The following is a 21,248-nucleotide window of genomic DNA, read 5'->3' as shown; positions in this document are numbered from 1 at the left end:
TGTACGAGAATTATGTACTAGTTTTTAAGTTTTTATGAATGCTCACCAAGCAAATCAAAGAGAAAAACAAATAGATTTTAATAATTTGGTTTTAACCGCTTAAAAAGTGATTTAATTTGAAAAAGTCAGAGGATGAGTATTTGAAGAATGATCCGAATAATAATGCATTCCAACGATGAACAATTCACTTAAATACACTTACATATTTTGGTGGATAATTAATCTTTGAAGGCTATTTGGATTTTATGTGGCAGAGATACATAAGAGATGTCTTAATCTAATTCTAGAGTATCTTTTTTTTTTCATTTTTAGAGTCACTTTTAAAAATCAAATAATGGCATTGTAAGATTCTATGACAGAAGGTCATTGAGTTTGAAAATCGATCACTAAGAACAGTATATTAAATTTTACGGATGTAGTTGTGGGCATCAACTGATGGTTTCTAAGTCCATCTTATAAATACTATATTAATTTACCAAGGTTTAGAAATTTTTCTACATAAAAATTCGTGTATTGCAACTATCTAACGTGAATATATTCAATCTCCAGAGGTTTTAAAAAATTTCAGTGTTAAGGTAAAAATTAATCTTAAAAATTACATCCACATAAATAGATTAGATATGATTTGCCATCATCTCCAGGAATTCTTCATATTATCATTAGTACCGCTCTACTATACCAAGAGCTGATTGTGCTCTCTGTAATGGGGCCACAATTCTGCCTACATGATATCAAAGGAATTCACGCATCCTTGGTTGCACAAGATCATCCGCTTATTTGGATCCAGGTATGGAAGCCTTCCTCAGCGCTTACCTCACTGTGAGCATTGCACGTCATTCTTCAACACCAAGATTGTCTTTATCTCCTTTGCTCGTATTAAAATAATCTTGTGATCGTTTTCTTTCTTTTCTCATCTATTTATTATTTCGCATATCCGAATCATTCTAAACACTCTTCTCTCATCTTATTGGCAATTAGTGCCACTTGCAGTTTGTTAAGAACTTCTTTAGTTCTACTTGTTCATCCTAATATCCTTTAAAAAGTGCATTTCTGACATAATTAATGCCACCAATTTAACGAGTGATGGTTGGTTATATTCATTTCGAAACATAGAAGTTATGATATGTTGACCTGTTAAGTACTGAGGTGAGATATGTGGGCCTGGTTCGAACCAAACAGCACTACAAATTTTCTTTCCTTTTAGTCCGTATTCACGTGATAGCATGCAGCTTTATTGTCCAGTATATCCAGTAAACATGAACATCTATATATATATATATATATATTATATGCTTCAAAGATTATTTCTAAGCTTATTTATATGTAACTAGTTGGCTTATTTATATTATAGTGGAACTGTGGAAGGAAACTGGTTGGCCTCCAAACCTTCATTAAATTTATATGTAACTCGAGCACGATCATGTAGCCAAGGACATTTGACATCAGATCCCAACAATTGTCAACCAGTATCAGCAGAGATGTTTAGCTTTCCAGGCATAGCGAATGAACGAGGTAGATAGATGATCGGCCTTGATCAAATCTGCCTTACATTGCGTAGTTAGCTTTGTTGGTAGCTTTGGGGAGGAAATGTGGAAAGAAGAGGAAGATGGTTGGACCTAGTCCATACATAAATTTTCACTTTGATCCTAGGAGCATCAGGTCGTAAAGTTGGCTCTCTAATCTTTCAATACATACCAACTAACTCCATAGAGTTGGTAAGTATATTTCTAATAACTAAGAAGGTTATGAGACTAATTTAATCTCAAACAATTATTATAAAGAAAATTATTTTAAAGTTGGTAGTGACTTGACTCAATGATTTGATTCGATTGATGGCTTAGCGGTATAGTTAGCTTAAAAAAGTAACTCGGCAACAAGATTGCTTATATTAATATCTCAGCAGTGATAATTCAACGACGTGCACAACTTCAAGTCTAAACTAAACGGATTAATATATTCGCTAAAGCTTTATAGTGCCTTAATGCTTTTGTATTCGATGAGGGCTGATTCTTTGTGCTATTTAGTCTTTGGAGATTTAAAAAAAAATATATTCAAAAAGTTGGTAGATAAATCCTCAAGACATGGTCATCTCTAATTCTAAGAAGTTATTCTAATAAAAATTGATGGATAATTTGATGTATGACAAGATACTAGCTTGGAGAAGCAACTTAATAATATTTAGCTTAGAAAAATAGCTGTGCCGCTAACCAATAGCTAACCTTCATACTTTTGAATAATTAATAAAAATAAATCCTTAGAGACATACTACTACCATTACAACCGCAAATTCATCTTGAAAAAATCAAAACGTATTACGTACTTATAGTTAAAGCGTACCGACCTTGTTGTTTTGACACATTACTGGCCGTGATTTAACTTTAACTAATTTATAGTTAATTTCTTTGAACAGGTACCATTTAATGTATTGAGAAAGACTAGCGGTGGTGATTAAGCGCTCTTTATCAAATAGAACTTAAATCTTTGGACACGTCACGAAGCACGAACATCAAGCCCGTCATGATAATAGTTGTTAATCATGATGGGGTCCAGACCTACAACCGGGAATCCAAAGATTCCACGGATCCACTATTCCCTGAGGGGGAGAACCGAGAAGGGGAATAATTGAGGGTGCATCAGAAACCGTCCAATCCATCAACAAGATAATCTCCGGTAGATCCAACAACTGGGAGTAAATCGTAAACCCTAGATATGGAAGTAATTAGTAAAGGCATCCGGAGTTCATTCCTCCTTTTAAGATGAGTCGCTGTCCCGTTCTCTTCTCGTAGCCACTAATATATAAATACCTTCACCTTCCCTTCTCTTCTTCCCTACTCCATCGCTCCAAAGCAAATCATATGCCTTGGGCGTTAGAGGAGGATCCCTTTCCTACTAGTTTGGGGAAGTTAAGATAGAGAGAGCGAGAGATGGGTCTCAAAGGGTTCGTCGAGGGAGGCATCGCATCCGTCGTCGCCGGGTGCTCCACCCATCCATTAGACCTAATCAAGGTCCGAATGCAGCTCCATGGCGAAACCATTGCGTCCTCTACCACCTCCGACGCTGCCGCAAGGATCCGCCCCGCCCTCGCCTTCCACACCACGATGCCGCTTCCCCAGCATAACCCTCCTCCGGTCCCCAAACCCGGCCCCATAGCCGTCGGCGCCCAAATCTTCCGTATCGAAGGCCCCGCCGCCCTCTTATCTGGCGTCTCCGCCACCGTACTCCGGCAGACCCTCTACTCCACCACTCGCATGGGCCTCTACGACATCCTTAAGAGGCGCTGGTCCCCCTCCGGCGACGGCGCCTCCCTCCCCCTCCATCGCAAGGTCGCGGCCGGGCTGATCGCCGGTGCTATCGGCGCAGCAGTCGGCAACCCCGCCGATGTCGCCATGGTGCGGATGCAGGCCGACGGCCGCCTCCCCGCCGCCCAGCGCCGCAACTACCGCAGCGTCCTGGACGCGATCACTCGCATGGCGCGTGCCGAGGGCGTGACGAGCCTGTGGCGGGGTTCGTCCTTGACGGTGAACCGCGCGATGATCGTGACGGCGTCGCAGCTGGCGACGTACGACCAAGCCAAGGAGGCGATCCTGGCGAATGGGGGGAGAGACGGGATGGGGACGCACGTGGCGGCGAGCTTCACAGCGGGGCTGGTAGCGGCGGCGGCGTCGAACCCAGTGGACGTAGTGAAGACGCGGGTGATGAACATGAAGGTGGAGAAGGGGGCGGCGCCGCCGTATGCCGGGGCGGTGGACTGCGCCGTGAAAACGGTGAGGGCTGAGGGGGTGATGGCGCTCTACAAAGGGTTCGTGCCCACGGTGACGAGGCAGGGGCCGTTCACCGTCGTGCTCTTCGTCACGCTCGAGCAAGTCAGAAAGGTGCTCAAGGGATTCGACTTCTGAGATGGACGATGCTGATAACGACGAGGGTGATGATAACGAAAGTATCGAATTTGTGTTAGTTCTCTTAAAGAGAGCGATGTTAGTATAAAAGTTCAAGCGGTTCAACTACTTGGTTCTCTCTGTCTCTCTCTCTCTAAATAAGGATCAAGCTAAAAATATTTGGCTCCACATCAGTTGATTTTTGAATGTACTTGATTGGGATACTATTCATTTCTACATTTCAATCAGTAATTTATATTTATTAGGGAGAGAATAAATTTTGAACAATTTGAATGATACTGTAGAAACTATGAACCGTAAGAACTAAGATAAAGTATGTAAAGTGTGCAAATCATCATTTGCCACTCTTTGAAAGGCTTCCAAACTGCATACACAGTACGTACTTCATCATTGATTGTACCACAGCATCCGCCGACAGAAGAACGAAAATTTACAATGAATTTCCGTCTGTAGACGTAACAGTTTGATTGACCAGGAAATGGCACGAACTGCACCAAGTTCATTAGAAACGGAATCAACAATAAATTTGGTCTAAAAGTCCTTGTTTTTTTTTTTCTTTCGAAAGAAGGTCTGTTAAATAACTTTAAAATAAGTTGAAATGTGACGTAACATATTGTACAACTGTACAGTAATAACATCCCAGAGATTGAACCTGTTCACGGGCCAACCTGAATAAAAGCACATCACTCAGTATTATCGTCTTCATCATCTTCCTGAAGCCCAATATCATCGCCTATGCCTTCAAGGAGGGCATCCACATCCTCACCCAACTCCAGTAGTCTTGAGCTCAGTTTCTCAACCTTGCTTTGCTCCTGGCCTAGGCAAACAAGCAGATCATTCAGTTCAGCTTCACTCTCCTTCTGTGCTTCTTCCCTTGCCTCCGCCCTTATTGATTCTGCATCCACATGTGGTACATTTCCTCCTTTCCGCAAAGCTTTCGCCTCAGCTTCCAGGTGAAAGTTGGCCTGTTCTAGACTGTTATAAGCATCAGATAGGCTCTTGAGGTCAGACTCTAGCTTTGCAGCCAAATTTTGATAGTGGCTAGCTTCTGATTCAATCTTAGACTTTTCGGACTTCAGTGTGTCAATGCGCCTTCCAGCTTCTTGAAGATCTTGACGAAGGGCTTCAGATTGGACTCTCTCTCTGCCACTGCTTGGTTTATCAGCTCTATCAGCTACACTGCTGCCACCGGTCCTCACCAACTCCTCGGCTAATGTAGCATTGCGAGCAAGCAAGTCCTTAACAGAGATTACCAGTTCAGTTGCAGAGATCTTCTTAAATAAAATTAATTGGAAGAAATCAATTTTTAAAGAGGGTACTACTAAATTTAAACCAAAATAATTTGCATTGGTACTAGCAATGTATCTTGAAGTCTGCATGCATAATAAATAACAGATACCTGCATCTCAGTACATTGCTTTTCCATGAATGATTTCAACCGTTTGATATAGTCTGCATCAACCTCGCCATCTTTCTGCTCCAACTCTGCTGGCAGTATTGTGACCTTGTTCTTTGCATGACCGAAGATGTCCATAATACTTTCTCTAATATCAGCTTCAATCTTACTCAAAAAATTAACAAATTGTGGATCAAATATTTCTACAAGGACTGGATCTTCATTTCTCTCATTTGTTTCTTCATGCTCAACATCTTGGGATTCTGCCATGCCTGCTGTATTTGATCTTGCAAGTGGCTTGCGGTGTTTGCTGGATGTGAAGAGAGGTACAAAACTTTTCTGTAACTCATCAAACTTAAGAAAATATGAGGTGAGACCAATCTTGTGACTGATACCATCAACAACAGCAAACGCATCTCTGTCGTTCCCATTACTTTTGTTGTATAAAACACATTCCCCCAACACAATAGCAGCCAATCCCTTGACACATACACTGGAATGCATGCTCGAAACAAGCTCAAGCAGAAAGGTAAGATGTGCTGGTGAATCAAGAAGGCAGTCGACAGCATTTGGACAGTCCGCAAGCCATATGATCAGTAACCGGAGAATGAGTGGTTGGATATATGAGTCTCTTATTGGAACATTTTGGTCATTGTCTTTACTTCTCATAGAAGCAGCAACAGCCAAATTCTTCACAACTCGTTGCATGAGTGGTTCTGTGGGACTTAAGGATGGCACAGATGCTTCAAACTCGATTCGTAAAACCTGAAATGTTACCGCAAATGTTGAAGATATGCGTCAGGGTTAATCTGCAACATGCAATAATTTACTAAGGAAAAGTTCCTTCTTTAGAGTTGCTCATCTTCATGTCAAAAGAGTATATAGAAGCATTTAATTGTAAAAAAAAATACCTTAATTCCAAGGAAGAAATGAAAAACGGAGCTGGATAACGTTAAGTACAATGGAAAGCATAAACTCTGATGAACAACTTGCTCACAAGAAGACAAGGCAGATATTCAAGTAACCCTATCCTCTCATTATAAGAAAAATATAAAAGCCAGAAGAAGAAGAATCATGAATGTATTAATGCACATCGCCACGTACCCGTTCCTTGCATTGGATATTGTCCTTTAGTATATGAGATAGAACACTAGCAGCTCTGAAACATACCTGTTCCCAAGGTTACAGAAAAACAATGTTGGTGTACATAGCACATGAAAGAAAAAAGTTAATGACTTACTGAACTGTCAAATTTTACCTTAAAAATTAAACTAGAATGACAATCTGTAAATAGGGTGAGAACTATAGATGTAACCTTCTGAATATTTTTGAAGGTGAGCTATAAAATGTTACCTTTTAAAGTGAAAGGTGATGCCGAAACAATGGATATTGATTTTTCTCCTTACTCCTTTTTCACTTATAATGATGCAAGGTTGAAATTATGTTGTCTATAGCAGGAAGATACAACGGAAGGAAGAATACAATACATGAAAAGAAAAATCTCCTATAACCTTCTACTAGGTGTTCATCCATTATTGCAACTAGCAATCTTCAACAATCTAAGGTCTGATTGACAGAGTGGCTATTTCCCTATTTGACGATACAACTGAAGACCATTTCTTTTCCTTGGTTATGTTGATTTGAACTTAGCAATGAATTGTGAAACAATAGATTTTAATAGTAGTAATCTTATATTAAGTTTCACAATCTAGATCATATGTCTATGGCATTAATATATTTTCCTCGACACCAAGTATATAATCAGAAAAAATGCTTGCTGGATCTGGAGATTTTTATCGATTAAATAGATTAATGCCTTTCTATGTAGTGTGCAGGATATGAGAAAGCTTTCTTAGTTAGAGAACTCATAACAGCAAATCTCAGAAATCCTAGACAACAATTCTTGATAATATGAGATAAACAATCCATTCAAGCCTAAGTGGGTCAATACAAGGATGTTTACGTATGACATTTCCATTGGAAACAAGAATAAAGTTCAACTGCGCTAACAGCCAATTGAAAGTTGATGGCTTACAAAGCTTCCTGAAATGGTTACTTCCATCATCCCATGAAGATGAATAATTTACCAAATGAGACCCCAAAACTCACGACATACCTCGGAATCACCATTAGTACCAGCTGATACCAGTGCTTGCAGAAGCATACTGCCATATGAGAACAAGGAGGAAAAAAAATATTTAGCAGAAGTTGAAAGAGGAATTCTTAAACCGGCAAACAGAACTAGTTTGAGATGTAGTATGTCAAATTTTCTCAATCAAACACAAAACAAAAATCTGAAGACAATGATCTGCAGAATAAAACACACCCACACACATAAACAGAGGGGGGAAAGCCTAGAATCATGTTTTAAACTGACCTTCCAAATGGCGTGCTGCCACCTTCTTTAAGAGTAGCAAGAGTTGATGAGCTAGGATGAGGAGTCATCGTTGATGCTAATAATGCTTGGCCATCAGGGTTTTGCTGCCTCAAGGGAAAATAGGAATCAAACATCACATTTCTCATATGCACAGCAGCATAGACAAAAAAAATTAAAAAGATTTTGGATAGCTAGGATCACTTAGACCAATTACCATGAAGCTAATTCAGTAGCATTTGTCTAGAAGAGGACACGAGTAGCATGAACATCTACTTATGTTCATTGAACAGTTCTACTCAAATATCACAAAATACTATAGTATCTTCAGCTGTACAAGATTTTCTCGACATTTTTCTTTTCTACCAAAATAACTATAGCTGCATAATTACATCCTCAATATTGATTACCGAGATTCATATAGATGTTTATAGGTGAGAGGCCAGTGTACTATTCCAAAAAAAAACATGGGTAAAGACTTATGGAGGTATTAAAAGGCACAATACTTTTGGAAGATAATATTCCTGTGATCTTTATGTGCTATATATTGTATATGTTTCACTGACTAAATAAGTGGATTAATCAATTTAAGGAAAGAGACTCAAGTTGTCTGAAAAAAGTCCAAGTATTAGTGTATATGGTACACACTCCAGGACAATAAATTACTCTAATGTTGGTTGATCCAAAAAATTCGCTTGTTTAAAAAAAAAATAGTTTGTTTTGTTGGAAATCCTGCAACAGCTAAAGATATCCTTCACAAATTTCCAGCTGTTGTTGAAAACACAGCACAAATTTTCTCAAATTTTCTTGATTCTTTACTCTCCTTTTTGTAGTAGTGCTGATAGTCATGGGCAGCTAGGGGAACTAAGGAATTGGAAGGATGCATAGTCATTGAATGATACAAAAAAATGGTTAGTAGTAAATTAGTAATCTTAATCTTCATAGCTCCTCCATGTCTCACTTTTCAAATCACAGTCTTGACTAACAGACAAGAAGAGGTAGTTTTACCATCTTCAGATAAAGTAGTTCAAATCTACCAACATCACTCATTAGTATTGTGCTAAAAACTTCATGAATTTAAGCTCTAATTTAATAGCAGGACAATCATGTACTGATGGTGTTTCTTGCAATTGATTTTTAAAAATGCACCAAGCATATGTGCGCAATACAAAACTATGAAGGACTTCTCCCAAGAATATGGGGAGAATACAGCTCAATTTTAAGAAGATGGTGAACATAGTATTGACACCATTAAGAACTTGGATTTTCTTGTCAGAACAAAATCGTGCACGAGAAAGACATCATGAAAGATAAATGCCAGCAAGCAAACAAAAACCTACCATTACGGCAGTATAAGCTTGCAACATTTACAACACTTGAAAAGTTTCTCTTGACATTAGAACAGTTTCAGTAAGGATACCGATGGTAAATCTTGATTAGGGGACTTCCGTTCATTTCCAAGATACAACTAAGCCAAAGAGCCAAACAAAGCCCTATCACATCAAGGCATCTTGAATGAAAATATTTATCCCTTCAAAGTTCTCTATGCTAGATTTTAACAAAATAAAATCATACTCTACAATGTAAGATGTTCTTAGCCAAAAAGAACTGTTAGTATGAATGGTTTTTTGCTTCCCTCTTTCAGAAGAACATCAGATATCATATGATTGATATATATATATATATATTGAAATTGAGAACATGCCATATGCTTCTCTCTTTTAGGAGAACATTAGATATCATATGATCTTGCACAAAGATTCATCTAATATATATACATAGAGGAAAATACATTTTACCCTCTATGATTAGGCCTAAATTCACTTCACCTTTCCAAAATTTTATTTGTGTCAGTTCACCCCCTTATAGTTACATTCAAACTACAACTATTATATTTTTTTTATCATACTTGACCAATCTATAAGTTGAATTTGAAGACTCCTTAGAAACAAAGTTGTAGATAATTAGATAAGTTTTCTAATACATCTAAAATAATACTAATCAAATATAACAAAATATAATAAATATACTAAACATATATATGTTTTTATCATATCTTTATTATTTGAAATCTAATCGTAATATTTTAGATGTGTTGAAATTTTTTATCTAGTCTATGATTTTGACTCTAATAGGTATCCTTAAATTTAACTTATATATTGATCAAATATGACGAGAAAAGTAACGATCCCAATTCAAATATAATCATAAAGGAGTAAAATGATACAAATAAAATCATTAGGGTGAAATAAATTTAGCCTAACCATAGGGGGTAAAATATAATTTTTCCTATATATATATATGTATGTATGTATATATAAGAATATTGTGAACATGTGATATGCCATGAACTGAGGAATAAGGCAAGATTCCTAAACTTTTATGAGGTGATTCTAATATAGAAAACAAAGGTTTGAAAACACGTAAAGACATCCTGAATCATGAAGGATCCAAAGATCATGCATTTTTCGTCCAGTATACCAAGATATAAGTAATTCACAAATTTAGAATGATACCTCACAAAAACACTTGAAGACATAGTCCGCGGCTACGAATTCTTGTATTGTAGTGGTACGCAACAGGATACGGAATATGGCATTCAGAGCAGGTTCAACATGGGGCTCTTCTCCAACTTGCTTACTTGCAAGAACATCAAGGTTATCAGGATTTCTTGTAACCAAATTGCCAATGCATCGCAGGGCCTGGAAAAATAATGCATTATTCACCAGATAAATGCAGGAGTTTCAATCTGTCAATGCATCCCATCTTTCCAGTCCTTTTTATCCCTAGCATCTAGCTTTCAATGAGCAACAAGTATATGGATCACAGTAAAGATGGGAAAGCACCAAATGTTCAAACTTCTACCAGAAAATGCATGACCTGTGACCTTCAAGTTTTACAGCAAGAAAGACACAAGGAACCAAATTGATCTGTATGAACCAAGAATGACATAGTCATTTGCTCAACAGTTTATTGCTAAATTCAAGTTATAGAAGATCACATTCTTGACTGCATATCTGCACACTGACTTAAGCCATTTATCTAAGCAGCCTCAGTTTCATTTAAAAGATTTTCTGAGGGTTTTTGAAAAATACAAGCATATGTTAGATTGCCTCTCTCACACAGAAGTGAAAAAGGAGTTAAAATAGCCATAACTTGGCCAGAATTCTCCATTATCATCTAAAACATAAAACCTGCCAAAAGCTATCTCAAAATTGATAAGGACCTTCTGCATCTAAAATCATACCTTTGATAAAATTGTTCCCTCCTTGACCTTCAAGCAATAAGATCCTGACACTGTTACCTTATCTAATTGTATGCCCAACTATTATCATGTTTAGCAAAATACTTAGCAACGCAATATGAACTTTTGCTTGAAAACTAGTTCGGCCATCACTACCATACATCCTATATGCTACGCATGCATATATTGGAGATTGAGGCAAAAAGAGGTCATGATGATATCATCTACGTCTGTACTGCTCCTCTTGGAGTAGATCGCAAACTTGGGTAAGGCTAAGTGTTCTTAATACTAAACTCTAGTGCACTTCGGAGCACAGTCATGTACAAGGTCTCTTGGTAAATTACTTGTCCAAATTACACTGAATGCAATCATTCTTCTTAAATAAAGCACAGTGACCAGGGGAGCCTTCATGGAAATACTAGAAATGGCACATGCGAGTAAACATGTGAGCTGGCTATTGGTAACAAAAACAGTATCCATCTAGTATGACAAATTTGCAGGACCGGTAGTAAATGGCCAACACCATTTCTGCTAGATATAAACCAATAACCATCTTCTCTTTCCTGAATTATAATATGCAAAGCATATTAGAAAAAAGGTGAAATATGAAAGAACTCCCTCATAAGCAACTCTCCACATCCTAAATTTCATTTTCTAGTAATTGTTCAATTGCACATTGCCTATCCGAACATTAGAGACAAACAGTTCTAGTAATTTATAAAGGAATAATTATATTAAAACTCTCTGAACTATTATCCATTTTCATATGCACCCCCTCATCCTTTTCTTTTGTACGCATTGACCTCATAGACTATGAAAAGTCTCTCACCCCTTTAACGGTGTTACTGGAAGATGTTAAATGACCATTTTATCCTCAACTTTGCTCCTTTTTTTTTCTAAAATAAGAATAAAATGGTCTCTAGATGGCATAAGATAAATCATGTAACACTCACATGTTATTTTTTCAATAGAGAGATTTTAAAAATAACAAACAGAAAAGGTATTTCAGAAGTTTTCCATAGTTAAGGGGGTCAATGTATCACGACAAAAATAAAAAGTTTTATGTGGAAATGGGCAACAATTAAAGGGGTCTAGGTGTAATTGTTCAATTTATAAATAAATTAATTATGAAGCTAACGCATGAAGTCAGAAAATAAACTATCAAAAGATTCAGAACATAGTACGGACTTCTGCATCATATCCCATTCCATTCTCTTTCCAGACAAAAGTTAATGATGTGAAGAATAAAAAGTTACCTGTTTTAGAAAGGACATAATATTCTAAGGTCGACTTCACAAAGGTCAACAACTAATTTAACATGTGCAATGAGCACTGAAGGTTGTAAATCAAATTCTTACTTGAAAACTAAATCTCAGTGAATTCTGTGAACTTTTTGCTTACATATAATTTAGTAGCTTATCAAATGCAGGAAAAGTGCTGGATAAGCTCCTAGAGTTTATCAGAATAATACACGAATACGGAGCATAGGGAAAAGGTTTCCAGGACAGATGTATTGGAGGTATTAATTTGCATCTTAATTCTGTCACATTTTCATGAACCATGAATGAACTGGAGAACTAAAATCTACTTAATTACTTCAGAAAGACAAAGGCAGAACACATTAAAAGGCAGGTGGAATCTATATTTGACCAGAAAATGTGAAAAGCGCAAGATCCAAGCAACCCATGCATAGATAAGATACAACTATAAACTATACACAGCTGCACTACAGTACTTAGCAAGAGTTAACTGTTGAACTAGAATTAGAACTTAGAAGGCACGTGACAGAGTTCCTCATATGGATGTTACAATGCTAGCGCAAAAAGAAATTTAAGAAAACCAAAACAGGTAGAAGATACATACAAGAACCTAATGATTGAGATGTCATTCATGAAAATAAGAATGATTTATTATTGTTAAAATAATACTTAAACATTCATATTCGGGTGCATTAATTTATAGAGTGATGTATTATGTACTATTGTATTAATTATAAGAATATCTTACCAAGCATCGGACAGCTACTGAAGCCCATTGACTCTCAACCCCCAACAATAAGAGATGGTCCAGAATCTTCTTCTATGGTTTGAGAAATAAATACATAAAGAAGTTCACTATTGCACAATATATGGGATTTATATTATATTACTAATAGAAACAAGGTGATATACCTGAACCAGTGCAGTTTGATTGGACAGCCTATTAGCATCTTTACCTGGCTCAGTAGCTGGACCTCCCAGTAGAATTGATTGAACAGTTTCCAATGCATTGAGAAGATTTACTGTCTAAAAGCAAGGTAATTTAATGTAAATAATTAAACATACTACCGAAAGAAAACAAAGTGTTGGATTAGTCATGAGGTAAAATATGTACTGCAACATTTGGATAGACGAAGAGAACAGAGATGTACAAATTAAGTTTTAGAGAAATCAAATTTACCTTCTGGTGAGTGAAATTGTAAGCACTACCTCTCCGAAGCTTTAGTATTGATACTAAAGGATCAAATCCAATTGTTTCCCTCAGCAATATCTGAACAAAGAATTTCAAAGTCAGATGGACAAATATATTCAAACCTAGCAGCTTCAAGAGACACCAACCTGATTGGATGCATTATTACGAATAAGATTATTCAGCAACTCAAGACAATCCTGTCCAGAAAAATATTATTTATCACAATCAATAAACAAAAAAGTACAAATAAAAGCTTAGGCACATAGGTAAGAAAATATAGAGACAAATGGCTGAAAATGTTATTGGAATACAAAGATCAGTATGTTGACACTTAAATTTACATTTTGGTAAAGTAATAAGACAACAAAAGATGAGTGAATTTCTAGATGCAATAACTATTTGATAAAAAAATACAGAAACATAGAATATTGGGAGTAAGAAATGGTGTCAGTTTGGTTCTTGCAAAGCAAACTACAACATACATTTCCTCCCTAATATAGTCACTACATTCCAAATGAAGAAGCAGGTGCAAAGGACTAAAGAGGATTTGTACTCCTCTTGTTAATTGAGTAAAAAGGTTGTAAAATAAGAAATAGAAAAGCAGTATAACAGACTTCCCATATGGCTTAGAAGTTAGACGTGCCAACAAATAAAGAATGCCAATAACCATTGATCTCCATAAAAGGACATCTCTTAGTTTGGTATGGCTAAATAGTCTGAACTATGCCCGGAGTGCACAGAATGACATATACTTCACCAAAGTTTGCATAGGCATGAAGCAAATTTAAGGCAGAAACAAAAAAAGAAAAGAGAAGAGATGAAGAGTTTGCCATCAAATTTGAAAGGCCTGTTTTTGGTGAGGATAACAGCATAATCAGTTGTAACTTAGCCTCATGCAACCTAAGAAACCCTCCAATGCTTCTATTTAATAAGTCTTTGAAAAAGGGAGATAATGGAATTTACTCTATTCCAGAGTTCAAAGATGAATGATGAAATGCTCTAGAGAGAACCAGGTATACAGACAAAATCAATTTACCCATCATAATACCATGTTCAAAGATGCTCACCTGCACAACTACGCCTCCATCAGAGCCTCCTTCCTCTTTGATAATGCTAAATATCTTCTCAAATGCACCCTCAAATACAAGAATCTTTTGAATATCCTGAACATAAAAAATGCGGATTGTAAGAGAGATCAATTGGATGTGGAACATAATATAACTTATAAACCAAACACAGGAGACAAACCAACCTCTGCCTCGCGTGTCAAATAAGTAAGAAGCAACAAGGCTTCATTTCGTATAACCTGTCACACAGAATAATCCATCAGTTTAAAAACAAAAAGGGATAACGAGGCTTCATGTAAAAGACTGGTGTAAATAGGGGGAGGCTGGGAGGAAATCAATAGTAGATTAAACATTTCTGTTAATTTTGACAATCCTAGGGTTCCCATTAGCAGACAATTTGGGATACAATAAGGCAATAGAACAGACACAGTAACCCTCAGTGCATACCAACTGGACTAACATATATATATATATATATATATATATATATAATATATATATATATAAATTAATTAGATGATAATGCCTTTTCATTCTGAGAATTTACTTATTTAAATTTTGGCATGTAATAACATCTAATGAAAAGTAAACGCTACACATTCAACTTCCAAAAATGGTTCATTAGTTCACTGTCAGTATCTTAATATTTATGAAAACATAAAAAACTAAATTAAATTACAAATAACTAGAGTACTAATGTAATGCATGTCACAGGCTCACAGCCACTCTCCAGGAGTAAGATGGTGAGAAGCGTTAGGATTCAAATATTCAATCAGGGCATTTTCCTGAAGCAAAATAACTGAGGGTTTACAAATCAGAAGTAAAATTCTTGAACAAAACAAAAAAGGTGATGAATGAAAATCGAGAGGTAGAATCACAAGTTCATGTATAGATACTTCTCCTGTTTACAACAATTATATTGAAAAAGAAAGAGAGGGCATGAATCAAATAGCAGGATAATCAGAGACCTCGCGATCCATAAGCATATCCATTAGACGTGTTATGCCACGAGGAATTGAAAGAATTGCTTCCTGTAATCTGGAACAGTAAGACCACAAGTTGACCAAGACAGCTGATATTATAGTAACCACTCAAGAGGAACAAATCAAAAAGTACCTATTTAGGGAATGTGTAAGAAGGGCTGTTAGAAGCTGAAGTGTATAATATCGCACATAAAAGTCATCCTCCGACTACAAAGAAATGTAGCAACACATGTATAAGATGAGAGTACAACACCAAGTTGGCGAAAGGAAATAAGAAAGGCAAAACTCACCAATAAACTCAATAAAAGAGAAATATTATCTGAATCTCGAGAAAGTGTGTCGGAATTTAATGAAGCTGGTTGAACTTCATTTTTTGCTCCATGTGATGTTTCTATAGGAGTCAAGGCACTCACAAGAGTTTCCAGGGAACCTCGGACCATTTCAACATCATCGCGTTCTTCTTTCAAAACATTTAGGAGTACAGGAAACCCTGTTTTGTCGCAAAAGGCAAGCATTAATTGCATCTTATATATAAGTTATTCAATAAAAGTTCACAGCATAGCAAGCAAAAAGCAGCTACCCATTGCCCCAAATGACATCTGAGCTGAACGACTTTCTGCAACAAGTGACTGAAGTTCAGTTATAGAATTTCTCCTGTCCTCAGCTAATACCCCATTGCTTATACGATCGAGAAGGCGTTCAATATAGCTATAGGAAGAGAGCCATTTTAGTAGATTAAAAACCAAAAAAAAAAAAAAGGTCAGCAAAAGAGCACATGCTACAGAGAGTATATTTGAAGTTGAAGATGTCAAATCATATCGATTTTTTTGTTATCTCTAATTCTGAAGGGAAATTAGCAAACCAAAGGATCCGCAAATGGAGAAAGGTGCCAGATGCACTTATCAAACTTCATGGAGTAAGGTATGATCATAAAGGATATCTATACCGCAGATTTCATTATTCGGAGGCACAGTCCACACCACCCGAGATGTCTCAACCAAGAGGAATGCCGAGAGAAATAGTTTCTGGCACACAAACCAATTAAATTAAAGTGCGCCACCTAAAACATTATGTTTCATATTGGAACATTATGGTAAGGTGATAGTCCTCCTTGCCATGTGAAAATTAGTAAGGGGTAGCAGAAAAATGGCACTACATCGACCTACATAAAGGCCACCAACGATAGCCGTGCTACAGGTTCGAGCCGTGCTACAGGTTCGAGCCGTGCTACAGGTACGAACCGTGCCAACTACCGGACGGCACAGCATGTGCCACAACACTTGCCGGCCGTGCCGTAAGAAAATGAGAGAAAGAGGTAAGGGATACTCATAGTTGCCTTTGCAGTCACCGTCACTGTCGCCATCGCTCGCCGCCTGCTGCTCGCCGTTGCCGTCGCTTCGTCGGGTGCCCTAGTCGGCCCAAGAGAGAAGAGATATCGAGACAGAGAGAGAAATCGAGAGAGGAGTTAAACTTAAGTTGCAGGTCTGGATCCGGATCTCTCTCTCTTTATCTCTGTCTTGATCTCTCTTCTCTCGGGTCGGCTAGGGCACTCGACGAAGTGACGGCGATGGCGACAGCAAGCGGCGATAGGCGACGAGGTCGATAGTGAGCGACGATGCTATTAGGAGGGGTGTTGTGCAGCACCCTCATGCCACATGTCGGTACGCCACCGCCACGGCCATCTATAAAAGCCATATTGATACAAAGCATGCCAACTGGCATGAGATGTGATGGCCAAGGAAAACACACTATGTGCCATACAGTACTTAAATTCTTGGGCCATACAATCAAATTGTTGTTGAGATTGCATGTATTTGGAAAAAAAGGAAAGAAGAGAGAACAGAATTGCAAGAAGTATATAGGAATATAACAGCTATGAACCCCTTGAAATAGTATCAGAGACCCCAAAAAAAAATCCAAATTTTGGTTATTTGCATATTTTAGGCCATAAGAATAGGAACCAAAAGTAGGTGGCTTAACCACGACCCAAAAGTTTATCTATAAAAGAAAAGCAAACCATATCACTATTTGATGTCTACAAAGAGGTTGCTTCATTAGTGGCCTTGTCAAGTTCTGCCATCACCATTTGATGTCTACTAAGAGGTTGCTTGATTAGCTTCCCCGTCAAGTTTGGTTCTACAACACTATTTAACTTTAAGTTCCAAACAAGGTGGTGATTTCTATCAAGGTTTATTTATTTATTCAAATAAATTATTAGCATTAGCAATAAATTATCCTTATTCAGGGTCATTAAAAAATTTAATATGTTGTATACGTCATATAATCTTGACCGATAACAAGATATTGAGATATAAAGCACTTATAGTATGTATAACCCACAAGTTCATCATCCTTCTATTATTAGAAGCATGGTTCCAAGTTTTGGCCAAAACGGATCAACCATCCGAATCCAAATGACTGGTTTTGGCCTGGTATCGACCGGATCAGCTAATACTTGATCCGTTTCATGTTAGGATCAGCCGTATCAGTCAAAATCGACCGAAATCGGGAGAGAGAAAGGGAGAAAGAGAGGGAGAAGAGTAAGAAAAAAAAGGGAGAAGAGAGAAATAAAGAGAGCTCGTCGAAGGGAGTGAGAGAGAAAAAGATAAAATACCTCATCAGAGAAACATTGTCGGAGAAGAATTAGAGAGAGAGAGACCGAGAGAAAAGGGAGTTGGTGAGAGAGAGAGAATCAAAGAGGGAGAGATTGAGAGAAAGAAGTTGGTGAGAGAGAAGAAAGAGATGGAGAGATAGAGGGGGGAGTCGAGAGAGAGGTAGTGAGAGTTAATAAGAGAGAGTTAGTGGGAGGGAGAGAGAGTTAGTGGAGGAGAAAATTAATAAGAGAGAGAATAGGAGAGAGTAAAAAAAAAATTATTTGTATGAGAAGGAGAGAGTATGAGTGATAGAAAAAGAGAGACACAAAATTAAGAAAATAATATTTATTTTTTATTTATAGATTTATATATAAATAAATTATATTCATATCTTATTATTTCTTATTTTTTTAAAAATTAGAATTTTTTGTATTTTAAAATACAAACCGATACGGACGAGTGATATAGCCGATATGTATCATTTTTTTGGACAGCCGATACCGATCCCGATATTGATACTTGGAACCGTAGTTTGAAGCATCGCATAAATGATAAAGACACATTATTAAAGTCACATGTAGACAAGAACTGAAACAGAAACGGACTAACAGTGCACAAGGAAATTAATTATAGATGATAACTGATAATTCAGCAAGGATAACTTTTAAACTGTAGATAGAGAAAAGCATATGCATCATTAAGATTGTAGTAAGAATATGCATCATTTAACTTGACAGTCTAAAATAATATACAACTAGTACCTATCCTCATTTGAAGTAGAATTTTCACTTCCGAAAACAAACCCACCAATTCCCTGCAAGACATTTATAGAATCTGATTCAGAACTGCATGGAATTACTAAAGAAATGGTGAATCTTAAGTTTCTATACAGAACGAGAAGAGAAAATGAAAGAAATATCAGTAATCAATGGGAGAAACATTAAAAACAAACTAGTAAGTGAACTATACAATTCATTAAAAGGCCTTCCTAAGGTACCTTAGGAATTGCCATTTAGTAAATTGTTGGATACTGGGTAGAAAATACTGGCTAAAAAGAAATTGATGGAACATTTTGACACCTAAAGAAGTTAAACAAGTTAAGAATTCTCCATTTCTTAATGATAGCATACTCAAACTTTGACTCACAGTAATCCAAAAGTGTAGGATTTACCCAAAAAGCAGAAGTCTCTGGAACCTTTATTTTTAAATAATGAGGAACAGTGTTTTGTTCTGGTGGTCATGTACATTATTATCATACTTATAAGAGCATATAAACCCATAAACTAGAAGCAAATGACTTGGATAAGCTAATAGCACAAGAGTGACCTTAGAATCTACACTTGCAATAAATAAAAAATGCCCAGTTAACTATTTCAATTTCCGACTCCCACCAACAGCTATCTGTTGACATCATAAGACTACAAATGCAACACAAGTTTTGTACCTTAGTATATCAAATTAATGACTGGATATTTTATGCAAAAAATCTTATATCTGATACCCATTACTTGCCGTAATAAAAATATCATACTCTACAAAATGGGGAAAAAAAGTGCAATGGACAAACCTGCATGATATTCCCTGCACTTCCTGCAATACCTTTCAAATATACGGTCTTAGAACCCATCATAAGATGTTATAAAGAGTGATGGGATTTTATGTACAAGGATCCTGTAACAAAAGATAAGAAAACACAATTAATTGGTTATAGCAAGCATTCATAAAATATGTTATACAAGATAAGTACAAATTGGATAAAGAAACCCAAAGAATCTACCTAATCAGGAATTAGTATTTCACAGCATAAGGCATCAAACACTTTAAATTAGATGAGATTCCCTAATGGTGTTGAACTTATGGAGCAAAAAAAGAAGAAAAAAAAGTATTTATAGAGCAACCACAACTCATTTTAAAATGATAAAAATACATCTGCTTTATGTTTACACTCCAAATTTCAACACCAATTATTGGGTAAATTTAGATAATATATTCTGCATTTCTCTTCTACCCTGTAATGCCACCATCCTTCTCAAAAAGACTAAATGCTGCTAGACAGTTAGAAAATAGGGCAAGTGAACAAAAGAAAAACCTTACAATAGAAAGAGCAATTCAAAGTTAGACCCAAACTCAATTACAAAACTTCGTCAGAGGCTTAGAACTAAGAGTAATCCAGATGTCATACTCACAAATTATTCTATTATTAATAGCCCGTTAGCCCTAGTGCTAAAAGAACTAAGGAATGTAGTGATTCTCATAGGCGCGAATGGCGAAAGTTGAGTAAATTATTAAGAAAGCAATCTCTGCCAAGATACTTATCATAAATTAAATGGAAATTAGCTCTAGAGGTAATAAGAGATTACATGCGAAGAGTTTGAGAGAAACCTTCTGATACCAGAGATCCTCAAAATCACCCAAATCTAAACAGATCGGGCCATTCCAAAGATGACAAAAACTAGATCGGACGACGAAACCCCAAAAAAGGCTACAACCGTAAGCAAATAATGATTGAAAAAAAAAAACGCACAAAATAAACCACGCGCAAGCAAATAATCCAAACAATCAAGCATTTTGAATCCGATAAAATGGACCAATATAAGAAGGAAAAATGTAATCATAACGCTTAGAGATCGAAGGATATCTCACGATGACAGGGGGGGAGGGGGGACTCGGCTACTTTGGCGTCGAAGCGAAAGGAGAGGAAGAGCCCTTTGCCTCTTCGATGAGAGTTGTCAATAATAATTAAACCAGTCGAACTCGGTTCGCGTCGGCTAATCGAGATTTAGTCTCGAATCAAGGCTGAGTCGATGTGTTTGTCCTCGGATGGCGAAGCAGAGGTAATCCGCGGGCTGTTCGTGCCTGTCTTAAATATTTATTCATGATCCGACACATCAACCACTTGGGCCATGACACATCAATCACTTGGGCTCGCTGAATTCGAATCGGGCTAAATACTATAGCATGCTAATGCTGCTAGTTTAAATATTTATTCATGACTCGACACATCAATTACTCAGTAAGGACACATCAATCACTAGAACCGGGCCGAATTTGAACTGGGCTAAGTACTATAGCCCATTAATGCTACTAACTTATTGAATATCAGGCTTATGTGAGACATAATGAACTTATCATAACAAATCAAATTTTAAAAAATATTATATTTTATTAGACTAAGTATAATGGGCCTCTATAAAAATATTTTAGTTAAATTTTATGATAACATATTTATATATTAATATATAA

General features: G+C 36.8%; 2 protein-coding genes across 3 annotated transcripts; one reads left to right on the top strand and one right to left on the bottom strand.

Moving 5' to 3' along the window:
• Positions 1–2,795: 2,795 nt before the first annotated feature.
• On the top strand, positions 2,796–4,123 carry LOC140779844 (mitochondrial uncoupling protein 5-like). Its single transcript, XM_073125136.1, has one exon. It carries the CDS (start codon positions 2,925–2,927, stop codon positions 3,894–3,896), a length of 972 nt encoding a protein of 323 aa, XP_072981237.1. The 5' UTR covers positions 2,796–2,924; the 3' UTR covers positions 3,897–4,123.
• Positions 4,124–4,358: 235 nt separating this feature from the next.
• On the bottom strand, positions 4,359–20,798 carry LOC140779843 (golgin candidate 6). Of its 2 annotated transcripts, XM_073125133.1 has the most exons (19): positions 20,649–20,798; positions 19,573–19,676; positions 18,767–18,819; positions 15,992–16,119; positions 15,702–15,901; positions 15,545–15,618; positions 15,397–15,466; positions 14,614–14,667; positions 14,429–14,524; positions 13,508–13,558; positions 13,350–13,439; positions 13,082–13,195; positions 12,918–12,989; positions 10,183–10,368; positions 7,670–7,773; positions 7,409–7,457; positions 6,397–6,462; positions 5,296–6,057; positions 4,359–5,134 (listed from the first exon to the last, which is right to left on the bottom strand). In XM_073125133.1, exons 2-19 carry the CDS (start codon positions 19,633–19,635, stop codon positions 4,580–4,582), a joined length of 2,787 nt encoding a protein of 928 aa, XP_072981234.1. In that variant the 5' UTR covers positions 19,636–19,676; positions 20,649–20,798; the 3' UTR covers positions 4,359–4,579. The 2 variants fall into 2 exon arrangements, with proteins under 2 accessions (XP_072981234.1, XP_072981235.1); XM_073125134.1 differs by lacking the exons at positions 15,702–15,901; positions 15,992–16,119; positions 18,767–18,819; positions 19,573–19,676; positions 20,649–20,798 and having other exon boundaries at positions 15,397–15,459; positions 15,545–15,615.
• Positions 20,799–21,248: the final 450 nt, after the last annotated feature.

This window comes from Typha angustifolia, chromosome 15 (genome assembly GCF_048772165.1).
Source record: "Typha angustifolia cultivar Huaian chromosome 15, ASM4877216v1, whole genome shotgun sequence".
In the NCBI taxonomy this organism is placed as follows: Eukaryota; Viridiplantae; Streptophyta; class Magnoliopsida; order Poales; family Typhaceae; genus Typha; species Typha angustifolia.
The sequence above is the reverse complement of the archived record's forward strand: the minus strand, read 5'-3'. Positions and strand labels throughout refer to the sequence as shown.

Bases quoted from the DNA above. Each gene is read 5' to 3' on its own strand.
- LOC140779844 (XM_073125136.1), top strand. From the start codon at position 2,925: ATGGGTCTCAAAGGGTTCGTCGAGGGAGGCATCGCATCCGTCGTCGCC.
- LOC140779843 (XM_073125133.1), bottom strand. From the start codon at position 19,635: ATGATGGGTTCTAAGACCGTATATTTGAAAGGTATTGCAGGAAGTGCA. The intron at 13,559-14,428 runs GTGAGCATCTTT...TTTTCTGGACAG, and splicing joins ATGGAGGCGTAGTTGTGCAG to GATTGTCTTGAGTTGCTGAA. The intron at 6,463-7,408 runs GTATGTCGTGAG...CCTTGGGAACAG, and splicing joins GTACTAATGGTGATTCCGAG to GTATGTTTCAGAGCTGCTAG.